The sequence below is a fragment of the Marmota marmota genome, unplaced genomic scaffold (genome assembly GCF_001458135.2).
Source record: "Marmota marmota marmota unplaced genomic scaffold, marMar, whole genome shotgun sequence".
Classification (NCBI taxonomy): domain Eukaryota; kingdom Metazoa; phylum Chordata; class Mammalia; order Rodentia; family Sciuridae; genus Marmota; species Marmota marmota.
Genome location: NW_026000026.1, coordinates 21115806 through 21141718, shown reverse-complemented (window position 1 = coordinate 21141718; position 25913 = coordinate 21115806). Strand labels below are relative to the sequence as shown.

Genomic DNA, 25913 nt, shown 5'->3' with positions numbered 1-25913 from the left:
TTTTTTTTTTTTTTTTTGCCTTTGTTAAGGGGAGCTTTTGTTTTTTTTGGGGGGGGGGTTCCATTGATTGAACTCAGGGGCACTTGGCCACTGAGCCACATCCCTAGCCCTATTTTGTATTTTATTTAGAGACATGGTCTCACTGAGTTGCTTAGCGCCTCACTGTTGCTGAGGCTGGTTTTGAACTCGAGATCTTCCTGAGCCACTGGGATTACAGGTGTGTGCCACTGCGCCCGGCTCTGTTGTTATCTTACTATATCATTGATCTATGTGAGTTATTCATATATTCTGGCTACCAGTCCCTTATCAGATATGTGGTTTACAAATATTTTCTCACAGTAGATTGTCTTTTTATTTTCTTAATGTTATCTTTTGTACAAAAGGTTTTGTTTTGTTTTCCTTTTGGTACTAGGGATTGAATCCAGGGGTGCTATACCATTGAGCTACATTCCCACCCCTTTTTATTTTTTATTTTGACACAGGGTCATGCTAAGTTACCCAGGCTAGCCTCAAACTTGTGATCATCCTGCCATAGTCTCCCCGATAGCTGAGATTACAGGCATGTGCCTAGCAAGGTTTTAATTTTTTTTTTTAATTTTTATTTTGTAGAACTGGGAATTAAACCCAGGAACACTGTACCACTGAACTATATCCTCTCCCCTTTTTTATTTTTGAGACAAGGTCTTGCTAAGTTGCCTAGGCTAGCCACATTATGATGGCTTCTTTTATTGCTCCGTTTGCTTTAAGAGTGGCATACAAACATTTTTCTTTTGAGTGTTTCCAGAGATCTGTTGTAGTGAGATTTTAGCATCCTCCTACCTCCTGATTCTCTGAGCTTACAGGTATGCACCACTGTGCTCTTCAGGGTCTTAATTTTGAGACCAAAAAAAAAAAAAAATTATTTATTTTTTCTTTTGTTGCTTTGGTATTAGGTGATATAGTTAAGAAACCATTGCCTAATCCAAGGTGGTATAACAATTTACTACTATTTTCTTATAAGATTTTCTAGTTTTAGCTCTTACACTTAGGCGTCTGACCTATTTTGAGTTAATTTTTGTGTGTAGTAGGGTCCAGGCTCCTTCTGCATGTTATCTCAGCATGATATATTAAAGACTGTTCTTTCCCTTTTTTTTTTTGGTGGTACTGAGTATTGAACCCAGGCTGTGTCTCTAGCACCATTCCCTTTCTTTTTTTTTAATTTTGAGAGAGGGTCTTGCTAAGTTGCCCAAGCCAACCTGGAATATACAATCTTCCTGCCTCAGCCTCCCATGGAGGTGGGATACGGGTGAACACAACCACACCCAGCTCACAGTGAATTGTCTCTGTGTTCTTGTCAGAACTCAGTTGACCATAAACATAAGGGTTAATTTCTTGACTCAAAATTCTATCCCATTAATCTGTATTTTTGTCCTTATGCCAGTACCACACTGTCTTGATTACTGTAACAGCTTGGCTTTTTGTAAAATCAAATCTGGTGTTTGTCCAAGTGTTTCTGTGGTTGTTGGGAAAATTATCTAAGTACAAAATAGCAGAGATGGCTAATGGCTGTTGTTCATGCAGTGGTAATAGGCCCTTACCAGGCCATTTGCTGCCCTTTTCCTTTCCAGTGATGGAGTACGCATTACAAAATCCCTCTCCCCTTTATCACATTAGAGCTTGTGTGTGTGTGTGTGTGTGTGCGCGTGTGCGTGAGCACTTGCACATGTACACACACTCTCTTGACCTCTACCGTAAATGTGACTTGACTTTGTAATTTTGTAATAGTCATGTTTAGAGCCTGAGTGAGTCAGGGGTCCGGTTTTCTCTCCCTGGAGACGGCCAATGTTGGCTGGAGCTTTAATGGTGGTTTGGTGTGGAAGCCTGTCATAGTGCTCGTTGACATGGGACTGTCGGGGAAGCGTGGGTTTGGAAGCTTTCATTAGCATTAATTGCCCCTAATGCACCATCATTTTTGACAGTAATAAGCTAAACAGGTTTGTTGCTCCGAGCAGAAAGATTGCATTTCCTGGCGTTAAAACATTTTTTGAGATATGAATGGCATATGGTACAAAGAAAGAACGAGCGTGGTCCCACGTGAAGCAGGCTTAGCAGCATTTAAAGTGGAGAAATAAGTCTTTTGCCTTTTAGGAAAACTAGACCTATAGTCTGAGTTTGAAGGAAGAAGCAACTAACCAACAGGGATCCTAAAAAGGATCCTACACTGGGGGTGAGCACTGGAGATTGAACCCAGGGGCACTTCACCACTGAGCTGCACCCACAGCCCTCTTGCTATATTGCTAAAACTGACCTCAAATTTGCTGTCCTGCTTCCTCAGTCTTCTGAGTAGCTGTAAACTGAACTGCTTATTTGGGGAGGAGAATATTGAACCCAGGGGCGCTTAATCACTAAGCTACGTCCCTAGCCCTTTAATATTTTTTTATTTTGAGACAGGGTCTCATTAAATTGCTTAAAGCCTCACTAAGTTGCTGAGGTTGGCTTTGAACTTGTGATCCTCCTGCCTCAGCCTCCCAAGTCACTGGGATTACAGGCATGCACCACCTCGCCTGGCTAAACTGAACTCTTTTTAAAGCAGGGCTTTGTAAAAGTTATGATGAGCCAGGTCTGTTACAATACACACCAGGAATATTAGCACATGCCTGTAATTTGAGCTGTTTGGGGACACTGAGCCAAGAGGATTGCAAGTTCAAGGCCAGCCTGGAAAACTTAGCAAAGACCCTGCCTCAAACTGAAATATAAAAAGGTGTGAGGATGTAGCTCAGTGGTAAAGCACCCTTGGATTCAATCAAAAAAAAAAAAAAAGGGAGAAGAAAAGAAAGACATTATGATGGCTTCTTTTATTGCTCCATTTGCTTTAAGAGGGGCATACAAACATTTTTCTTTTGAGTGTTTCCAGAGATCTGTTGTAGTGAGATTTTAGGAGCAGAAGGATTTGTTTTAGACTGTTTCCTTTTCATAAACAGCCCTACAGTTTTTCTCTGCAGCAAAGAAAGCTGTTACTTAGGGATCCTTTTAAAACTGGACTGAGGACAAACCAAAATGACTCCAGTTCACTGCAATACACCCTCTGCTCATGCCATGTGTCTGTCTAGTCTAGGAATGCTCGCCATGTCTTTAGAAAAACACATACAGCAGTCAATTAGCAGGCCTTAGTGGCCGCATTAGTACTAAAAGTTGATAGGAGTCTAATGAAAACCCAAAAGTTAGGATACACTGAGGAGCTTAATGCAGTTCTTTGAACAGCTGTTTGTATATATCCATCTACCAAAAAGAAAAGCGATTGTAATATCACTTTTTTAATACAGAAAAGCATATTTGGAAGATAGTATGTGATCTACAATCTCATTGTCTAGGTAATCCCTATATTTTAAAAACAGGAGTGAAATATATAAGTGACTAAATTTTTTTCAGGTGCAGAAAGGTATATAATGCTGCCATCCTATCAATTCAGTCTTCTTTAGAGGAGTCCATTCTTAACAGTTTCCTGTGTACCTTTTAACAAGAGGATGCATGTCACAGTGAACATAAGCGCATCTTTTTTTACATAAAGAGCTGAATTTTTCACTTTTGTCACAAAGTAGAAGTTCCCAACTTTACCCTTGGGGGTCTGTTAACTTGAAGGCTACACCATATTCCACCCACCAACCCTCCTGCCATAGTTCACCCTATTACCTAGACTTGGTGACAGGCAGTAATGCTTAGTATAATTCTGCTACTAGACTGGCTGTGTAGTCAAAAGCAAGAAGTAACAGCTCCCTCTCTGTCTGTAGGCATCTGCCTTGTTCTTTTAACTGCTCCACAGTAATTCCTAGAGTGCATTATCATTATTTATTTAGCTAGTCTTGTTTATGGGCATGTGATGATGATTTCATGATCACATTTACAAATTCAGTGAATGAGTCCTTAAGAGAATGAGTCACAAGATGAAGAGGGAGTTATGTGGTTAATGTTGATGAAGGTTGTAGGATAATTAAATGTGAAGACAGATCATTTTTATAGCATGGAGCATTGTTAATTTCCTACCTCTCCCAAAATTGGAGGGCTGCCTATTCTCTAGACTTCCTCCTATCCACTGTTTCCTACTTTCCACTCAGGGAATCGCCCCCAGGCAGGCTTGGATCCTTGTCTTGTGCTTCCATAGCACTTTGTATGTCCCTCCATTAAAGCAGTAGCTGGTTACAATTACGGACAGGAAGTGCATGTTCTCTTCCCTGTCTATCCCCCTGTACTTAGGTGCTCTGCATGGGGTAGGAGGAGAGAGGATGAAAGTGGTCACAGAAGGCTATCTTGCTAAAAGCTGGTAGCCTAATTAGAGCTCTTTGGCTATTCTTTGCTTGACTCTTCCACCTGTCTTCAAATGGAAATGCTTAACTTTTCCTTTTCTCTTTACTGAGCTTTGTGCTGTTTTAGAGAACTCCAAGTGCTGGCAGCTGGACAAGGTCGCGGGTTCGTTCCCCGTACAGGCCACCAAATGCCGCAGTCTGGCTGGGCACAATTCAGGAGCCACTTGTCAAAAGAAACGAACTTTATTTTTAGAACACACACACCACACCACCTAGCTCCTCAGGAAAAACCCTCAGAGCCCAACTGCCACCACCGGCTTCCCACAAGCCTCTCCACCTCCCCCACTCCTCCTGCTCTTGAGGCTGATTGGCTGGGTCGCGTGGGCAGAGCCAAAAAAAGTCCCCCAATGAGCAGCTCCGTGGTCTGAAAGGGTGGGGAAACAGCCCAATGAGCATCACCGCAGAGGAGCCAATCAGTTGGCAGCTAGAAGTTTGCTGGGGCCGCTGTGAGCCAATCATCAGCTGGCAGCTGGAAGTTTGCTGGTGGCTAGAAGTTTGCTGGGGCCCCTTCGGCTGTGGCTCTCAACATCCAAGAACAAGGTAGCGGCTGTAAGCTATCTCCCTGGGAGGACTGTTCAATTTGAGGGCCCTTTCTCTGCCATGTCACCATTTCCTAGGCTCAGTGACAGCCAGGGCTGCTAAATAAAATCCAATTGATAGCTGCCTACGTATTCAAACGTAGATGGTAATATCTTTACAGCTTCTGCAATATATCTTTTACATTCTTTTTTTTTTTTTAAGCAAAACAGAACACCCTATTCAACCTAATAATTGAGGCTCTTGTCACAAAATAGTTATTATGAAAGCAGGAGGGAAGGCTGTTCAAAAGAATTAATTGATAGCTATCTTTATCCCTTTTTAACTTTTCTTCTTTGTCCTTGGTTTGAGACTGTCATACCTTGATAAGGCATTTTAGGAAAATGCTGCGGCTGTCCTTCACGTATTTGCCCAGACCATTGTCTTTGTTCCTTGATCCTGACTTAGACTCTGGGTTTGGCAAGGATTTCCTTAAGCGTTACTCTCAAGCCTATCAAATATTTGGAAGACTTACAGATATGTTTGCACATAAAAGTGCCTTGGGTTTGTGTAATTTACACGTTCAAACTTGGATTTTAACTCAAAAATTTTCCATGAACAGACTTTTGGATACTTTATTTATTTTAATCTAATTTTTAAGTTTCTTGTGTAGCTCTTTGTGGAAATGTTTATAAAGGAGATATAGAATTCAGAAACTAGGAGATGAGATGGACTCGTTTGTGCATAACACAAACTCCAGATCTCAGTGGCTTAAAACAAAGGTTTACTTTTTGCCCACACTGTGTCTTCAGTGAGTCAGTTGGAGGCTCTGCTTCATGTTGTCCTTCCTCTGATACCCTGGCTGAAGGAACATATCTCAACCTATGCATTGTCGTGTCCATGTCAGAGGAAATGAATCCTCATGGACTTCTAAAGCTTCCGCCCAGCAGCGGCACAGTTCACTTCTTTCACATTTCACTGGCCAGAGAGTCACATGTCTCTACCTGACTCCAGAGGGTAGAATTCTACCCCTTGTGCAGAAGGGGAATGAGAAGCACTTAGTAAACTGCACAGATGACTGCCAAGCTTCCTAGTCTCCATGGCAAGTTACAGTGCTGTTTGGTGCAGAATGAGTGCTGGTGGGAAGCTGTATAACAAGGCTTCTAAGCAGGTGGGTTTTGAGTGAGCTTGAATCCTGGCTGTCATTTAGTATCAATCTAATCTTGAGCAAGCAGCTTAAACTCTCTAATCTTTAATTTCCTCATCTGAATTAGCCCTACTTTACAGAATTCTCATGAAGATTAAATGAGATTGTCTTTACAAAGCCAATTCCTTCACATAGTAAACACTCAATAAATCTTAGCTGTTAATAGAATTGAGTACTTATTGATTTGAATTACTTAAAGGTTACTGCTTAGAGATTTTTGCCTTTTTATTTTAAAGTATACATTAAAAGATCTCCTTTTTTCTTTTTCTTTTTTAATATGTACCATCCAACCAAAGCCAGAGAAGGAAAGAAGAGATAAGGAGTTGCTTTTTTAGGCTTCAAGATAGGAGAGGTGGGACAGACTTCTTTGCTGGGCCAGTTTTACTATGATCCTTGAAGCTGCTATCTAGATCCCTAGCAAACTGTCCCTCCACCCCTTGCAAAAAAAGGAAAGAAAAAGCTCTCTGCCATATATATATATATATGTACTTTTACCTTTTTAAGAGTAGAAAACTTAGGATATACAGTTAATTTTTTGTATACCTACCGGTTGACTATTGTCTTCTATATTTTGTTCCAGCTCAGAGTCAAGATCTCCACTGAAGTTGGCATCACAAATGTCGATCTTTCCACTGTGGATAAGGATCAGAGCATTGCACCCAAAACCACCCGGTAGGTGGGATACCATGTGGGCACAGGGGAACCCCAGGCTCCAGAGCTAAGAAGAACGTGCCTGGGACTGTACCCTTCTGGTGGCGTTTCTGTGTCAGCAGTGATCCGCCTTCACCCCAAATTCAAGAGGCTCTATTCTAGCAGTACTGGTCCAGAGATTCTGGTTAGCATCTAAGCAGATTTGGGGGTTGTCTATAGCGGTGTTCATTTCATAAGCAAATTATTTATTGCAAGTCCACACGAGGAGACGAAGGGCATTACCTCAGGATGTAAGTGTGAGTTGGCTGACTGTGTCATTACAGCTTCCTCAGGGAAGGAAGCAGAGTATTCATTTACCTTCTTTTTTATAATTATCTTATCTTTACACAGGAATAAATTTGCTTTATGGCAATTCTTTCTAGCTTGTGGTGGGTTTGAAATCAGTTGGGAGCTTCATAGGTCCTTAGAACTGAGATGTCAGTACCCAGCTAGCACTAAGGCTACCATTTCCTTTTCCCTCTGTGGCAGGTATTACTGCATCATAGCATTTTTTTCTACTGAAGTCAAACATAGCCTCGGGTTATTAACAATTGATCAGAGTGGATCAGAATGTTGTATGAAGCCTATTGGCAACCCTTCCCCAAACCCTTAGGAGGTAGTCATCAAAATCTCTGGGAATAGTTCAGATCCCAGCTTTACTTAGCTGGGGTGACTGTATAGGCCAGAAGAGAGTAGGTCAACCCTGGAAGCCTGTTTCTTTTTCTTTGGGGGCAGGGTCTATCTAAGTCGCCCAGACTGGCCTCAAACTTGTAGTCCTCCTGCCTTAGCCTCCCTAGTTGCTGGGATTATAGGCATGTGCTGCCCACATTCAGCCTGAAGGCCATTTTGAAGATGGGGTGTTAGCCAGAGCCTGGGAACCTGTAGGCTGGTCTTCCTGTCTCTGGCTTGGTTGTCTTTGTAGTGATGGAGGAGAGAAGAGTAATACTTGAGAACCCACTGAATAATGTCTGAGAGTGCTTTGCAAAGTTTAATTCTCTATGTAAATGAGAATTTGTCTTCTTGAGTAAATATAAGTCCAGAGAACAAAATAAAGCTGTGTATGAGCTTTATAACTGTTAAGCCTATTTATCTGCTGGCCATCTTACACTAAAATCCCAGGAGATAAATCTGAAAAGGACAGTTTTTCTCATTAAGCCTGCCTTTTGAGAAAGGGACTTTTTAAAACCCAATTTCAGGGCAGAAAAATAAATTGAAACAGTATCCAGGAAAAAAATATAGCAAAAAAAAAAAAAATAGTGGGGCTGGGGTTATGGCTCAGCAGTAGAGTACTCGCCTGGTACGTGCGAGGCCCTGGTTTCGATCCTCAGCACCACATAAAAACAAATAAATAAAAACAAAGATATTGTGTCCAACTACAACAAAAAATATTTAAAAAAAAAAAAAAAGTAATAACTCCAAGTTCCCGGCTCTCCTTTGCCTCCTTCTTCCCCTTTGTCTCTCAACCTTGCTCACATACACTTCTGACATCGATCCTGGGATGATTTCTCCTGCAGTTTCGACAGCCAGCTCGTAGTCCACCTGTGTTCCTACAGAGGTACACGTGAGCTTCACCAGCTCCAGACTTGGTTGAATTTAGAGCTCATTCCTTGAAGTAAAAGCCTCCAGACATCTTCACAGAGCATTTTTTCTATACCCTGATAAAAGTTTTCTCTGTGCTTTTCTCAGTCCTGGCTTGGGGGCTGGGGTATAGCCTAGTGGTAGAGCATTTGCCTGGTATGTGCAAGGCCCTGGGTTTGGTCTCCAGCAGGGCAAAAAAAAAAAAAAAAACAGAAACTAAAAAAAGTTCCCAGTCCTGACTTTACCAGCCCACTCTGCCCCAGCTACATCTATCTGTCCATCACAGAAGGGGGACAGCGGGAGAGGGAGGAGTAGGCAGTGAAGGGAGGAGTGCATTCTTTGCCTGTTCTCAGATATGCAGAGCCTATCTGAAGACCCGCTGTGTAATGTGTCTTTCAGGGTGACCTATCCAGCCAAGGCCAAGGGTACATTCATCGCAGACAGCCACCAGAACTTTGCCTTATTCTTCCAGCTGGTAGATGTGAACACTGGTGCTGAACTCACTCCTCACCAGGTCAGACAGAAGCCCCAACCACTTTCACAGCCTGAAACACGAGTGCACACTTGAGTACTGGTGTAATATATGACTTGGATAAGAGAAATGCCATGTGCCTGTTTTTCCCTCTGGACTCTGATCCCTGATAGTCAACGAAGTTCTCCCACAACAGAATTGTAACCTTTCACCTCAAACTTTTTTTTTTTTTTTTTCAGCACTAGGGATTGAACCCAGGAGCATTCTATTGAGCTACACTCCCAGCCTTTTTTATTTTTTATTTTGAGACTCAGAATCTCAATAAGTTAGTTTCCTGGCTGGTCTTAAATGTGGTCTTCCTGCCTCAGCCTCCCAAGTAGCTGAGATGACTGGTATGCACCACTGCATCCAGTTTATATACTTTTTTTAAAAAAAGGATTAGCTGGTATTAAGAAGGCAGATTAACATTTAATTGAGGCTTTTAAATGCTCGATTTTTTTTTTTAAGGAATATTTAGAAATAATTTTACAAAAAAAGAAAACCTAGGTATAGAACCCAAAGCATTTGTTGTTGTTGTTCTGGCCAAAGCAGATCTTCTGTTATGAGACTCTGAAGAATGGCCCATTTTAACTTCTGCCTGGTTTTTATAAAAGCAGTAGGCCAGGCTCAGTGGCACATGCCTGAAATCCCAGTGACTCAGAAGGCTGAGCAAAGGATCACAAATTTCAGGCCAGCCTCAGCAACTCAGCAAGACCCTGTCTCAAAATAAAAAATAAACAGTACTGGGGATGTAACTTAGTGGTAAAGCACCCCTGGGTTCAGTCTCCAGTACCAAAATAAAATAAAATAAAAGCAGTAGGTTTTGGTTTTTTTAATATATAAAATGAAAAATTATTATTTGAAAGATTTTCAAACCACATGCCCTTCCCCAGGAACTTAATAAGGCCCCTTGTCCTCAGGCACTTCCCCCTACGTATTCCCCTGGATTGAAAAGGATTCCTGGCCCCACCATGCATATGGTTACAAAGGAAAATTCAGATGAATACAAAAATGAATACAAAATTCAGTTTGGCTTGGGTGCTCTACACCAATGCTTTAACAAAAATGGCAGATTTGTGTCCATGCTAAGAGGTGACTTCAGAGCTGGAATGAATAGATTTAATTGCAAACTTCTTGCTTTCTGTTTCTCATAACTGCAGCCAGAGCACCTGTCCCTAGAACCAGGGTCCATAGCTAAGTGACCTTTAAGCACTTCAACTTCTTAGCCTTTTCTAGTTCTCTCCCAGATTGACATGTGCCAACCAAACAGCTCACTGGAAGAGAATAAGAAAAGAAGAAATTATAAAATTTAGTGGTAGGGTTAGGGTTAGGGCAGGGAGAGTTAGTTAGGAAACATAACTTTAACAGAATGCTTGTTTCCTCCCAGTTCTCTTTGGGAAGCCATGGCTCAGAGACCTCCCAGGTAGAGGTAGTATTTTACATGAGCTTAGAAGCCACTTGTACTTAACTGTGATAAGAGGAAGGAAGATCGGCATCCGGACTCGTTCCTGGCCAAGACTAATCACTGCAGTCAGGATGCTTCACTAGGCTCCTTTCCCTAAATAATTTGATGTTTATTCTTTGTTGCCCAGGTGTAGAGTAACAAATGAGTCATATCTTTTCTTTAGATGTAACACTAGCTGTGTGACTGTGGGCAACTCATTTAATGCTAAGGCTTCTGATCTGTAAACTGGAACCATCCTATCTGCCTTGTTGAATTCTTTATGTTGAAACTCTTGAAAGAAAGGTTTTGGGTGGACTTTAAATTTTGCAGCTATTCTAAAGTGCAAAACCCCTAGTTTCTTATGCCATTGGGAGAATAAAGTGATTAGACTCAGTTTCATTATGCCGAGAACACGGTTGGCTGTTGTTTGGTGACCAGCTGGTGTATACTGGGCCCTGTACTAAATGCTTTGCATTCGTTATTGCATATTTTCACACAGAGATACCATATGCAGAAGATAATCTTTCTGCCTCAAAGAGGAAGAAATCAAGGTGCAAGGAAGTTAAGTAACCTGCCAGCTAATAAGCAGTGGAGCCAGCTCTGTCTTCAGAGCCAGGGCTCTATGACACCGGGTTGCTGTGCTTGATTAGAACTCTGCCTTGCCATGGACACCCAAGCCTCCTCCACTAAATCTTTAGCTGGAGGCACCAGGAAATTGAAAATGGGCCTCTTACAGTTCCACCTCATTTCCCTTCTTTTCACCCTCTGGTGAAGGAGTTAATTGGGCAGCAAAGTGGCCAAAAGGCTGCAGGAAGAAGAAATTGCTGCAATAGCAAAGGGCTTAAATCATTCGCAAACTGGGCATTCAGCCTTCAGGCCTCACGTATTGGCTGGACTTCTGAGTTCAATTTCTTTCCTCAGACCAGAAAGAGTTGTCCTGGAGCTAGTAACTAGATTGGGATGACCAGTTCTTTTACTCTCCAGAGCAGGTCTCGCAAGTCTGGCAGATCCCAGAGCTCTCAGTATCACAAAAGAGCTAACTCTGCTGCCTGGCCAGTATGACATTGGGCCCCCCAGAGAGTTCTGAGACCATCAGGTGAGCGGTGTTCTTTGTTCCCGCTAGACATTTGTCCGACTCCACAATCAGAAGACTGGCCAGGAAGTGGTGTTTGTCGCTGAGCCAGACAGCAAGAATGTGTACAGGTTCGAACTAGACACCTCTGAGAGGAAGATCGAGTTTGACTCCGCCTCAGGCACCTACACTCTCTACTTAATCATTGGAGATGCCACTTTGAAGAACCCAATCCTCTGGAATGTGGTATGTGCCTGAATGCACACTAACCCACCTGAGCAGCCATGCTGTGGCCAGACACAGACCGCTCCCTTCAGGGACACAGGACTCTTGGCCCTAGCCCCACTGTGCCTCACATGGGCATAACGAGCATCATGAGGGGAGGCACTCTGTCCTGGCTCTATAAATAGTTCTTGGGTCATGCACATGGCTTGGTGCATAGTAGGTGTTTAATGTAGTCTTGGTGAATGAATGAAACTAAATTTACCCTCAGGAGTTTTAGTGATTTGAAGATTTCTATGATTATCAATACTGGAAGGAGGTTTCTGCAAGGCAGCCTGAGGGATACAGACATAAAAGATAAGGCCCTGGTCTTTGAGATATGGTGTAGCCTTATGAGAGGGAGAAGATTTGAATTCTGGTAACAGTTCAGGAAGGTGCAGGCCAAGGATTTGTAGGACTGGAGAATGCTACAGCATTGGTGTAGGCTGTGGATTTACACAATCCTCCTCGTCCCCACACGCCTCACTTTGGGTTGGTGGGATGACAGAAAATTTCTTGACACACTGGTTTTTGAATGAGGGAGGAAGAAAGGCTTGTTAGAATAGTCTGGGGGCTGTGGGTGATGAGGAAGCTTGGGAGCAGTTCTGCTTTTGGAGCCCTGAACCCTAAAGAGAACAGTCGGGGAAGAGGGTGGAAAGGTGGTGGAAGCCAGATTGGAGCCTCAGCTGTTGACTGGTCCATGTGCAGGACAAAGGGACAGCTCTATTTTCTTGTTATGTTCAAGGCTCCGTCTCTTGGACTTTGGGATACATTTTGTAAGAGAGCGTATTTTCATTTCTGCAGTGTGTGTTTTACAAAATCACACTTCCTAGGGACACCAAGCAGTTTCTAATGGCAACTGTAACAGCCAGTGTACCAGCTGGGATTTTTGCATTAAGCAGCTCTATTGGGTTTTCTCTACCATACTGGTTGAAAATTGGAACTCTTGCTCTAAAAAGCATTTTTAACAAATACTTGTTTTGTCCTTGAAATTTTTACTGCCTCATTTTGTTGACTAATAGGTGTGATTGGGTCTCTTGAGCTTTTTTCATTCAGTTCTGGTCCTCATCAGGGTCCTGCTAGGGAGTTCCCCCCTGCTTCTCCACTCTGTGCCTCTACAGACTGCCTTTATTTTTTAGGCTGATGTGGTCATCAAGTTCCCTGAAGAAGAAGCTCCCTCGACTGTCCTATCTCAGAACCTTTTCACCCCGAAACAGGAAATTCAGGTACATCCCAAAGGCCTTATCCACTAACATGGAGGAGAAATGAGTGCAATGAGGAAGGGCAGCAAGCGCCTGTACTCTGGCTCTGGGCTCTCTTTTAACCTGTTCATATGGTATTTGATAGTTTGAGCCTTACCGCCTGTGCATTAGTCAGGGCAAATACCAGTCTCATCCTCAAGCTAAAGAGGTTCAGAGAATAGTATGGAGCTCCCAGAAAGTTGGAGATGAAGTCAGAACCTGAGTCTGTTTCCAGATGTTCAGGGGGCTCAGCCCTCCAGATATCACTGGGCAGTTACAGGCACAGATGGGTTTAGCATTGTCCTCTCTGCTCCTGTGTAAATCAGGGCCAACCGGTGGGAAAGCTCCTGGGAGCAGGGCTTTCCAGGCAAGACCCTCTATTCCAGGGCTTCCCTTCCTTACAGTACCAACTTGAGCAAGCCCAGCCCACAGGACCGCTGTGAGAGTCCAAATGGACAATGGATAAGAAAAGAAGCTTGGAAATGTTTCTGAAAGCTCTTTGCAAAGTAAACCCAATAAATGCTATAAACAATTTAGGTACCAGTTAAGGAAACAGGTGGATCCTCCAGTGGACTATATTTTATAGTCAGGAGAAATGTTCCAACATGGAAAACTACGTATGAATTAATGTGAAGTGTTAAAAGGCGACAACTTGCCCTCATTTCACTATTGAAAAGGGACAAGGGTAGAACAGCAGGATTCTTTCTAAAACTTGAAAGAACACAGTTTTAAGAACGTAAAGCCCAGCTAACAGAAGGTACAGTGTGGTATCAAAGGTGGAGGAGGCGGCAGCAAGGAGTGTTAGAAACCCCTTAATGGCAGAGGCAAAACAGAGGAGCTGAGATGAAAGTGGAGGAGCGGGAGTCTCCCCTGGGGCTCTCACCTGGCCCAGGGTTGGCTGAGCACAGGTAAGTGGAAAAGAGAGCCACCATCTATTCACTGGATGAAAATCTTCAAAAGAGAGAAAATAGCTCAGTTTATATACGTGCATTACCGCTCGTGGAGCATAGTCACACCCTGCTCCATTTGATCCTCATGACAGTTCCAAGTCACCCCTATTTTCCAGCTGGAAACTGAGGCAAAGAGTGGTAAAGTGACTTGCCCCTGGTCTCACAGCTGAACACAGGAATATGGGCCTAAGTTAAAGTCTCTGGACTCTTGTCCGTCACCACTTCCACCAGGTCAAGTAGTTTAGGTGAACTTTCCGAAGATTATTCATGTTGATTCTCTCAGCAGGCAAAACAAATATCAGAGGAGTGCTTGCCCAGCCTTCTGATTTTTTTGGAAATCAGGTAGAACAAATAAAGGAGAAAGTTTATTGAGACTATCCCCAGAACTTGGACTAGTGGAGAGGCTGTCGAGGTGGGGTTGGGACCTCCTGAAGTGAGGCTGTGTTAAATATTAAAAGGGGTGAAGTTGTCAACAGCTCCCTGAAGCAGGGCAGTAGTATATGACTTAGGGACCCAGATGCCACCTAGGAACCCAGAATCCTGACCTGGGTGACACCAAGCCATCCACATGTGCCCATCTACCTGGGTACCCTTTTTGACACAGCCAAATGCCACTTCATGGGTTGCACTCTCCAGTTTGTAGATTGTAGTTTTTAAGGTAGAGAAGGGGTTGGCCAAGCGGTGAGCCCACGGTGTCTTGGGAGGTACACTTCTAGAATCAGAAACCAGCATAGAGAAGAGGCAAAAAGCCAAGTGGCTACTTGTTGTCGGGAGGCTTTAGCCCCTGGGAGGCATTTCCTCTTAATAATGGTCAGTGATGCTTTGGTTCCTGGTGCACATGGCAGACTGCAGGGAAGGGCACATTCTGAAGGCTTTCCGTGTGTCTTCTCTTGGCAGCACCTGTTCCGAGAGCCTGAGAAGAGGCCCCCCACCGTGGTGTCCAATACATTCACCGCCCTCATCCTCTCGCCCTTGCTCCTGCTCTTTGCTCTGGTGAGTCGCCATAATTAGCATGGGCAGCGAGTGTCTGGCGCCAGACTCGGCAGATGTAGCCATTCCAAAGGAGGCTTTGTGCTCTGGCCTCAGCACAGCTCCAGAGGGGTCCAGCAGCTGTGACCTGAACTGATGGTCAAAAAATTTTAGAATAACCAAATTCCCCACTATGGGGGAGTGGCCAAATAAATTGATCCATTAATAAGGGGGCATGAGAAATTTCCTAATAGCCACTGAAAGTGAAGTGTATGGACTGTGGTGCTGCATAGTAGGGTTCAGATGCGATCAAGTGTGGAAAAAGCAAGGCCTAGTGCTGATAGCTGTGAAGAATAGAGAACAGAGGCCGCACATTCCAGCTCTGTTTAGAGCATAAAACTGGAAACAGCCTACGGTTCTCATGAAAGCAAGTGTTAATTAGTAAGCCCATCTGACAGAGTAGCACACTCTCGGGAACAGAGGGGTAGATTTACACTCATAGGACAAGACGGCCAAATGGATTACTGAGTGTGGAAGACAGAGGATAGGATAGCATGTTTATGTGATGCTTTGTGGAATTTTTTTAAAAAATATGTATTAACTTTGGTCATCTGAGGAGAGGACATTTTGGAGAATACAAAAGAAGGAAACTTTTACATTTTATACTCTATTGTATTGTTTGCATATATATTTTTCTTTCTTTCTTTTTTTTGGGGGGGGGTGCTGGGGATTGAACCCAGTCCTTGTGCATGTGAGGCAAGCAGTCTACCAACTGAGCTATGTCCCCAGCCCCTGTATATTTTTTAACTAATTAATTGGTTTCTCTTTTTAAATCATAAATGTAGATATATATCCTCAGGGTTCAGAGAATTTTGAGGAAAAAAACTCATTAGATCTTACTTTTTGGAAAGTTGCCTGTGTTCCTGATTAATTTGTTGATTTTAACAAAAGAATTTTTGGTTTATCTAAATCTAGAAGCATGTCACAAGCTTCCAGAAACCAGACCTGAGGTGTGAGCTACTGTTCTTGTATCTGAGCATCAGGATTTCAGAAGGCATAGAACCCGTGCCTGCGGCTGCCAGCTGTCAACGGGTTCATCCCTCCAGTTCTTACAGAACTTGGTGGAAGCGTCAGTTACTTTATTATAACTGCATCTTCTGACTTGCCAGCTTTATGGTTCTACCTGTTTTAAAACAGAATGGTTTACTGGCTTTAAAAATGATGTACAGGGTTGAGTTACTCAAGCACAGTTGCGAGCAGGTGCTGCGATGCCTTTCTACCAAAAAAGGGAACATTTTTTCCTGAGGGTTTATAACACGGTCGTTGTCACTTAGAAATATTCCCCTTTTCCAGTTTGCATGAACTTTTAAGCCCTGAGGACTATTCATTGGATGAGCATTGGCATGGCATGTGTAGCCTTTCTTTCAAGTTCTAATATCTTTTTAATTTATTTCTCCACATCCTTCAGTGGATCCGGATTGGTGCCAATATCTCCAACTTCACTTTTGCTCCTAGCACAATTATCTTTCACCTGGGACATGCTGGTAAGTGCCCCAGGCTGCTAATTCCATTTAACCTCCTCTGACATTTTGCCTGCCCACGCAAAAGCCCTGTTAAGTAGACCCACAACCTATTAACTATAATGACTTAATAGCATAACATTTCCCTCTTCCTCCTGGCCTTTTAAGACAGTTAATATGATGATAAACCTGTTTGGCCCATCAGCTTAGAACAGCTGTCATTATATTGGGATTCATTGTACTAGGAGGCTGTTGGCAGGCCATTTACCCTCATTTAATAGCCCTGTTCATTTCCAGAGATTACTCACTTATCGTATCTTTACACCAAACCATCTTCCTGGATGAAGAGCATTAATGCAGTTTCCAAAGGTTATCTTTCCCCACCGCATCGATCTTTACATTTGCTGGCGGCTCTGTCTGGACAGTAATAGAAAACAGTCCCTTCTGTAGTCAGACATGCTGTCCTGTATTGTTCTCTTGAGAACTTGGGACCTAAATAGCCTGAACATAATGAGACAGTAAATTCACAAATCAGTTAAGTATTTCTGAGTCTTTGACACTATTAGATCAGTGTTCCCTTGCATCTCACTGAGACTTCAATATTTTTTAATTCCTTTGCCTCTTTTGGGAGTCATCATCTCTACATTCATAATATATGGCTTCTGGAGGGGTCCATGAACGAATCCCTTGAAATTCAGGCAAATGTGTGTCTATATTTTTCTGGGAAAGAGAGTCCATAACTTTGATCAGATTCTCACAGTGGCATGACCTCAGAAATGGCCAAGAATCCTTGCTGTAGTTATCTGTCATGCTTCTGGGCAAAATTGACAGAATGACCTTTCTCTCCAGCTTAGCTACTGCATTTGAATGATAGCCCTCCTGGGTCAGTCTGAGAACAAAACCTGCATATAAATTTGTTGAGAGACATGATTTTTCTTACTAGTATGCTTTTTGTGCATATTTCCTTGTTTGATTTTCATTGCAACCCTGGTGGAAGTGATTGGGGCAGGAATTATGATCCCATTTGACAGGTGAGAGAATTTGGAAACAGAAATTAAGAGCCTGGTGAGGGCGGAGCCTGGACCAGAACCCAAGGCTCTGAGTGCTTTTTGTCCCTTCCTAGTCACAGTAGCAAATCATCCTTAATGTTCTTTTGTTTTTGTTTTTAGAGATGGGGTTCTTAGCCTGTGTTCTCCAGGCTGCTCTTGAATTCCTGGCTCAGGGGATCCTCCTACCTCAGCCTTCCAAGTGCTGGGATTTCTGGCACATTCTACCACGCTCAGCTTCCTTAACATGTATATAATAAGAAGGAAATAGCTCATTTGTTTATATCCTGCACACTTCCATTAAGAATTCAAAAAATAAAGGCAGTGGCTCATGCCTGTAATCCCAGCTACTTGGGAGGCTGAGGTGGGAGGATCATAAGTTCAAGGTCAGCCTGGGCAACTTAGTGAGACCCTGCCTCAAAATAAAATTTAAAAAGAAAACAAAACAATGGTAGAGTGCTTGCCTAGCATGAGCAAGGCCCTGGATTTGATCTGCTGTACTGCATAGTACCGGAGATCGAAGCCAGGGGTACTTTGCCATTGAGCTACATCCCCAGCCCTTTTCATTTTTTTCTCTCAGCCAAGGTCTCTCTGAATTGCCAAGACTGAACTTGTGATCGTTTTCCCTCAGCCTCCCAAGTATCTGGGACTATAGGTGTGCAGCACCAGACCCAGCTAAAAGAAAAGAATTTTAAAAACTAAGTTTTTTTTTTTTTTTTTTTTTGTACTGGGGATTGAACCAAAGGCGCTTTACCATGAGCCACATCCCCAGCCCTTTTTATTTTTTATTTTGAGATAGGGTCTTGCTAAGTTGCCAAGGGCTTCACTAAGTTGCTGAGGCTGACTTTGAACTTGCAGTCCTCCTGCCTGTGTATCCCAAGTTGCTGGGATTATAGGTGTGCATCACCATGCCAGGCAATGGTAAAGTTTTAAGGGAAACAAAACCCGTGTTAAAGAACAGAAATAGATGTGAGCAGGACTATGGATTGAAATAAAATAGTCGAAGTCTGACTTTTGGTTCTGAATTTCTTGGTAGCCCAGGCTGAGGAAGTTATCTACTTTCTGGCATTAAATAAAAGGGATGAAACAAATTAGTCTGGAAATACAGTCCATTTCCTGACCTAGCAGTCCACTGCTTCCAAGTCCCTTCCACCCAGACCACCATCAGCTTTGGTTAACTGGGCCTTTTGACTCCTCTGCAGCTATGCTGGGGCTCATGTATGTCTACTGGACTCAGCTCAACATGTTCCAGACCCTGAAGTACCTGGCCATCCTGGGCAGCGTGACGTTTCTGGCTGGCAATCGGATGTTGGCCCAGCAGGCAGTCAAGAGGTAAGGCCAGGGCTGGGCTGGGGCCCCGGGGTAGGATTAGACATATTGGTTAGCTCTGCCAGTCCAAATCGAGACCAAGGATATGTGGCAACAAGATTCATTTCCTTAAGGGCAATTCTGACTGTTTAATCCAGCTCAATACAGAAGCCGTAGAATGTTTTAAGTCAGTAAAGGGCCTTTAATGATCAGCCATAGATCTATTAAAAACACAATTATTTATATCACTACTCATTGGAATGAGAGAGGAAAGTAATTGCTATATGTAGATTAAAATGGGCTACAATATGTGATAGACGGTTGTTTCTGTCTGGCTATGTAAAAATCCTCCTCTCTGGTAACAGGATTCTGCCCTTCCCCTCCCTCACACCCATAAGAGTGACACCTGAAGTCTATCCTGTGTGTGAGGTCTATGTTCTTCCCACAGAAGCTGCACAGGTTTTGCAGGGGGCTCCCAGCAGGGAGCATCCACTCAGGAGCCCACACACTACCCAAGAACCAGACAGGCCAAGAGTCAGACCTTGACGTGATGGCAGCTTGCTGGCAGCTCAACTTTCAGAGCAGAATTGGAGGCAAATTTAAATGTCACATAGGTGTTTCTCATTGATTTGGCTTTATTAGAATCTGGGTGATTTCAGTCACGCAAAGGCCAATAGGAAAAGGTCAAAATTGCTTTCACCTTTGGAAGAAATCATTTTCAGACATGCCCTGCTTTCTCCTCTCCGAGACTTCTGCTAGCAGAATGGAACTCAATATCATGCCCTCCAACACTGCTGTCAATTAGGTTGGTCAGAGCTGGGAGAGGTTTTCTCAAGGAGACCATTAGTGGGTGAGAGAAGCAAAGGTCTCCTCTCTTCCCAGTTTCCACTGAGGGCCTCCCTCTGGAGAGTGGTGCAGGCATGCTCTTTGGCTTCCCCAGAGTAATCCAGGTCCCCCAGAGCTCTATTTGGCACCAGCAGTGGTGGCTTGTTCCTTTTTTGACCCCTTCACATCCTTTACGTGATGGCTATGCAGTGCAGCTAGAAAGAGCCCGGGACTCCGAAGTTTTCCCAGAGCAGAGCCTGTTCCCTTGCAGCAACCAGTCTAGGTCCCCAGGGAGCCAGCTGTGCTCTGCTAACTTTTCTTTTCTGGAATTTGCTCACAAGACAGAACAGGGGAGAGCAGGGGAGAAACCACTTGACTTAGATGCTGCTTACCAGTTCCTAATCTGAAATCCTAAAGTTGTGTGCATTTTCTGGGGGGCGAGACCATGGTTTTTAACAGAATCCCAAAAGGATCAGTAACTCCTCACACACAGACACACAGACACACACACACACACACACACATGCATCTTGTAAGTCCTGAAGAATCAGTGGCCTTAATAGAAGCTCTGGTTGGGTGTTTGCCATTTCCTACTTCAGCTTATTTCTGCTCTCACTGTCCTTTCTTGATTCTCAAACCCTCTTTCCTTTGGCAGGATCGCTGCAGAGCAGAGCAGTAGATTGGCAAAATATAGGACACTACGGTAAAGATGAAGGGTGGACGCATCCCAGGACTAGAGTCCCTTTCCCATCTTGCCTTCTTCATGCATGTCAGTTATTTGATTGAGTTTTTGGCCCATTCATTCCTCCCTTCCCCTCCCTATGCCAAAGCCAATTCCGAGGCCATTTTATAATCTGCCAGAAGAGGTTGTGGCTGGACCAGGGCAGAAGCTGCCTGAGGAAGCCCAGCTGGTGGGGTAACTCTGCAGTGGAGCAACTTTGGCCTGGCTCTGACTGCAAGAGATGCTATCCTTCCTTGTGTCCCAAAGGGTATTGATTTATATGTAACAGCCTCTCTGTGATCATAGCAGAGCAGGATTGAAGATAAAACAAGTCCAACCTTGGACATTTTAAAAGGGACCCCATTCAAGACTCTTAAATTTATTAAATGGTGGTCCCATGGCAAATCCTGGCACACCTTGTCACTGTTTCTAGGCCTTTCCATAACCCTAATCTCTAGTTGGGCCAAACAGTGTGGTTTGGTGAGACTGAATTATGCAGGATTGGGGGCACAGATGAAAGCCAGCAGCAGAGTCCCAGTTCTTAGCGTGCAGGGTGGGTTCAGGGCCGCTCCCTATGTGACTGACAGTGCTAATGCTCTCCAGGGGTTGGTCCTGGGATGAGTATGGCGGGGAGGCAAGGTGTAGGGAAGGAAGGACAGAGAGTGCCTGCAACTTCATAGATCTAGATAGAGGTGGACAAGAGGTTTCCGTGAGGGGCCAGAACCCTTAGCTCTGGCACTGTTGTGTGAAAACAGCCATAGACCATGTAAACAAGTGGATGTGGTTGTATCTCAATAAAACTATTTACCAAAGGTGAATGGATTTGGTCTGCATGACATAGTTGGCTGATCCCTGCTCTAGACCAAGAAAGGGTAGGGAGGTATTTGGATTTCTGAGTCATGTCCCCTCTTATCCCTTGCCTTGGAAATGGCTTTCTATGCAAAAGCAACTAAGCCATCTGATTTTTAATCCTCTGAAAATAGGAGAGATCAACAAAAGCATAGGATTTAGAGCCCTTTCACTGATGTGTGAACACCGGCTGGGTCACCTAGTCCTCAATGTAGAAAAAAAACTGCATTTATTTTGGCTTTTTTTCCCCAGGTTTAACTGAGGTGTAATTTACGTAGAGTAAAATTCATTTGTGTGTGTGGGTATAATTCTATGACTCTTAAAAAGCATATATGGTTATACAGCTACCATCTCAATCAAGATAGAGACTTTCCCACACTTTCAGAAGTTTCTGTTGGCCCCTTTTGTAGGCAGCCCCCTCTCCCTACCAGTATCCCCTGGCCTTACTTATTTGGTTGTGTCCTAAATTATACTTGTTCTGTCTGCAGTTTGCTTTCAGAACTAGTCCTTCCTGCTCTATGCTGAGTTCTTTAATTCTTTACCCTGAATTGATATTTCTCCCTTGATTTTCAGATTGTCCACTTCTACCTGCTATTCCCATATCATATAGCTTGAGGGAGAAGAAAGTCATTTGATCATTTGAATATTTGGAACTTTCTGAGGTTGGGACCTAGTGTTTAGGTTTAGCCCCTGGTACCTGAAGACTTGTAGTTGATCTGAAGACAGACACTGATATGAGCGACCATAACAGAGGGCATTGCTTCTTAGTCAAGATTGAGGCTAGTGGGCCACTACCCTTCTTCTGTTCTTATTTCTCACTCATGCTGTCCCTTCTGCAGAAACTTTTTTAAGCACACACATTTTAATGTACCTGGGACCTCTGAACATTGTTAAAGAGTTAGGAGCACACAGTCTTGCCCCCAAGATCAGCTTCATGCCTATGCGTGCCCCTGGGAACTGTTTTGGTAATTGACCTGGACCCTCCATTCTGCAAGACTGTGACATCACTGTATGTAGTCCTCACCATAGGGTCTAGTCGCCGCTAAGGATGGTGGGTGTGTCAGCGCCCCACCCCCTTCACTGGAGCCTGCCTCAACCAATTGGTTTCTTACTGCTCTCAGCACCAGGTAACAGATCTGTCTAGATGATCCTTTTTGCTTCTGTGTTTCCCCATTGTTGAGTCCAGGGAAAACCAAAGGGAAAGAGGGAATAAAGACATAGAGAGGTTTTTATCCCATCTTAAAATGTTTCTGAGTAACTCTCACTTTTGAAAATTACTCTGTGTTTAGATGCTGGGTCTGACTCTAGGTAAGAACACGGCCACGTGGCAGGAATGTGGTGCAGGATACTGTCCTCCAAGCTGCAGAAGGGCCACATGTTGGTTGGCAGATGTGGAATCTGGGAGATTGACAATAAACATTCTTTAAACCCTCCGCTCTGTTCTGCTAGTTGGAACTTGCACTTTTTGGCCTTGTACTGTGAGAGGTGTGCCTGGAATTACCTCATCTCTTGTATTTTCACATAAACGTTCTTAGTTCTAAAGTTTGTTTCATTGTTTCTAAGTTGTCATCAGCTTCAGTTATGAATTAGCTGCCTCATATTTCTTTTGTGAGATGAGATGGGGCATAACTGAATAAAACCAATGATTATTCCCTTATAAATGGGACCTTGTGGTGGGAGAGTGCCTTGGTCTCTGTTGTTACCAGTTAGGAGCTGTAACAGTGAGTCAGAAACTTCAGTAATTTTGTGTTTTCTTTTCATTTTTCTTTCAGAACAGCACATTAGTTCCAGAAAAAGGATGGAAATTTTGAAAACTGAAGTGAATGTCAAGAGAAGGAGTCAAGAACAATTCACAATGTGAAAAAAGGAATTTAAGAAAAAATAATTTTATTTAAAAAGAAAACAATTGCGATGTGGTTGTACTGTTGCTTGTTGTTTTTCAGTTCCCCCCATGGAGCAGACGCCTTGAGTCCAGACCACCTGTTTCTGACATGATGCCCTAGCAAGGCGCTCTGAGTGCCCTTAGTTACCCACCCAGGGACTGCATTGGAAAGTTGAAATCTGTGATTAATTTGTTTTGGAATAAAAAGGATGATAACAGGAGCAAAGGCCTGACTGAGTACTCTCTAGTACTTTTGGAATGTGTGACATAAGGACTTGGTTGAGACTTGGTTCTTGGCTATGGGCAGGGTGCTTCTTCCACTTTCCCAAAAGGACGGAAGTTGTGGGAGCAGCTGCCTTCCGTCTGCTTCTCCAGCAGTGAGCCTATAGGGAGCCCTACTGTTCTGAAGACTCCTCTTGGTCCACAACTAGGACCTGCTCGAGGCTCTTGCCTTGAAAGTTTGGCGTCAGTCCCCCGTGAGGGCGTCAGCTGTCTCAGTTCATTCCTGCTGCTGTGATGACATGCCACGAACTGGGTGATTTATAAATAATAGAAATTTATTTCCAGTGGTTCTGGGGCCTGGGAAATCCAAGTTCAAGTCACCAGCAGATTTGGCATCTAGTGTGAGCCTGCTCCTTGTAGATGGTGCTGTCTTAGTGTCTTCACATGGCAGAAAGGGACAAATGTTTTGTCCTCATGTGGCAGAAGGGGCAGAAAGATAAAAAATGAGCTAGCCAGTTCCCTCAGCCAGTACTCATCCATTGGTGAGGGCTTGGCCCTCCTGCTTTAGTTACCTCTTGAGGGGCCCACGTGTTGTGTGTGTGTGTGTGTGTGTGTGTGTACACGTGTGTGCGTGCGCATGCGCTTGTGTGTGTGTTTTACTGGGGATTGAACCCAGGGGTGTTTTGCCACTGAGTTACGATCCCAGTCCCTTTTTTGAATTTTATTTTGAGACAGGGTCTCCTAAATTGCCCAAGTTAGACTTGAACTTATCCTTCTGTCTCAGGCTCCTGACTCTGGGATTACAGGTGTGCATCACCATGACTGGCCCATTTAGTTAACTTTCAGGATGCAGGTAATCCTCACAGAGTTTACTGAATTCAGGGTACAGAAGTTATGTCATTTTAATTAGATTGCTTTCCAATCTAGCTGGACTTTACTCCAGTAAGGAAATTGGGATCTTTTACTGGAAACAGGGAAAGGAAATTCTAGAACTCTGGGCTAGTCCTGAAAAGGGTCCTACGGATGGGAAGACAAAATATGGGCAATTGCAGGGCAGTCCCTAAGGTGGGAAGCAGGCCTCACCTCTCCCAGAAATTGCATGCTAGTGGCCCTTAGATATGTTTTATTTGACCTACAGTGTTTAAGTAGCTGAATCAGTTGCTGACATTTGAAAATGAGATTTATTATAAAAAAAATCTGGGTTTGGGTTTTGGAATCTGGATCCTCTGTTGTTTTCATGCTATTTTCTGAATGCTGGTAGCAGGATCCCAATAAGCAGTTTGTGCTGGGTCCACATTCTCTCATTCCCCAGCTTGTATTTCCTGAGGGGCCTGGAGTCTTGGAGTCACAGGAGTCTCCCGGTGCCCTCCTCCCCTCCGCCTCCCTCCAGAGTCCCCAGCTCTTTGGCCTCCTAGTTGTGTGACTTGAGACCCGATTCTGACCTCTCTGGGAAACTGGCAGTGAAGCCAGCCCTGTCTTCCTCCAGAGGGCTGTTGCAGGGAGCCTCTTTGTGAACTCCAAGTTAATACAAACATAAAGGATCATCATTAAAAGTGACAAGTCCCCCATTGATTAAAGCATTTCTTTAGGGGAAAAAAAATAGCACTGGGTCTTAAGCGGGACCCCCACGGGAGTGAGGAGGGAGCTCCGGCATCTCCGTGGGGAGAGGTTAAGTCTTCTAAGCTCCCATTAGAGTTGCAGTTAATGGAGATCAAGCACCAGGGCTGTGGCCGCCGTGGTTTTTCCCTCTCTAATTGTATTCACCTCGAAACCACAAGTAGCAGCAGGTCCCAGCGGTCATTATTTCATTTGAAAAACTAATTGAAAGTTAAGAGAGTCCTGGGTTTTTGCTTTTGTGGAACAGGCCAGGGAAAGAGATGAGCAGGTGGGCCTGGGAGGAGAGGGGTCCCGGGCTGGCCGTCACTCTCCCATTCAGCTAGTCTCGGCCTTTGTTCTCCTTGGCAGGTTCCAGGCCTGCCGCCTCTCTTGGTTGAAGTGGACCGCCTGCCCTCAATGGCCAGCCTCCTCCTCCGGAGGGGACTTTTGTTTCCCATTGTTCTTATTGTCTCCTCAGAGGAGCTGCCCTCCTGAGTGGCCCCCTGCCGAGCATTTCCCACGCTTCACATTCTTTTCCAGGGACAGCAGGTGGTCTGAACCCTGTGCTCTGCTCTCTGTGTTCTGGTGCTGGGAGACAGGTGACCTGGCTGCCAGCCCCTCAGGACGTGGGTCAAACCCTACCCTTCCCTAGTGACCAGGTCCTAGGCTGGCAAACAAAGGGTGAGCGACTGCTCATCACTGAGTCCCATCAACTTGAAGATGCTGTGATTCTTTTTGCACTTGTAATCAAGACACATCCCATCATCCAGAATTCACAGTTATTGGTTTTTAAAGGTTTGATTTACTTGCAGTAAGATGCTTAAATCTTAAACTCAATGAATTTTTATATTTAACACTGGGATAACTGCTACCCAAATCAAAATATGGCCACCTCCCCAGCCCTCTTTTGTATTTTATTTAGAGACAGGGTCTCACTGAGTTGCTTAGCACCTCGCTGATGCTGAGGCTGGCTTTGAAGTGATCCTCCTGTCTCAGCCTCCTGAGCCACTGGGATTATAAGTGTGCGCCACCACGCCCAGAAAAATATAGAGCATTTTTTATCACACTGGAAAAAACACAGATTTTGAGGGCAAGTGATGTGTGCAGATATGTGGCCCAGATGAAATGGTTCATCAGTAGAAAAAGCTGGGTAACCACTAACATG

The 25913-nt window shown here is 44.0% G+C and overlaps 1 protein-coding gene across 2 annotated transcripts in view; it reads left to right on the top strand.

Moving 5' to 3' along the window:
• Positions 1–23151, top strand: part of Rpn2 (ribophorin II) — a 60256-nt gene extending 37105 nt beyond the window's left edge. The window contains exons 10-18 of one of the 2 annotated variants that reach the window (XM_048810968.1): positions 6644–6735; positions 8731–8845; positions 11410–11604; positions 12759–12845; positions 14708–14803; positions 16248–16323; positions 18548–18677; positions 20134–20181; positions 22821–23151. In XM_048810968.1, coding sequence (XP_048666925.1) covers positions 6644–6735; positions 8731–8845; positions 11410–11604; positions 12759–12845; positions 14708–14803; positions 16248–16323; positions 18548–18677; positions 20134–20181; positions 22821–22833 — 852 coding nt within the window. In that variant the 3' untranslated portion in view covers positions 22834–23151. The remainder of the gene's footprint in view (positions 1–6643; positions 6736–8730; positions 8846–11409; positions 11605–12758; positions 12846–14707; positions 14804–16247; positions 16324–18547; positions 18678–20133; positions 20182–22820) is intronic. The other variant, XM_015480906.2, reaches the window with a different exon arrangement.
• Positions 23152–25913: the final 2762 nt, after the last annotated feature.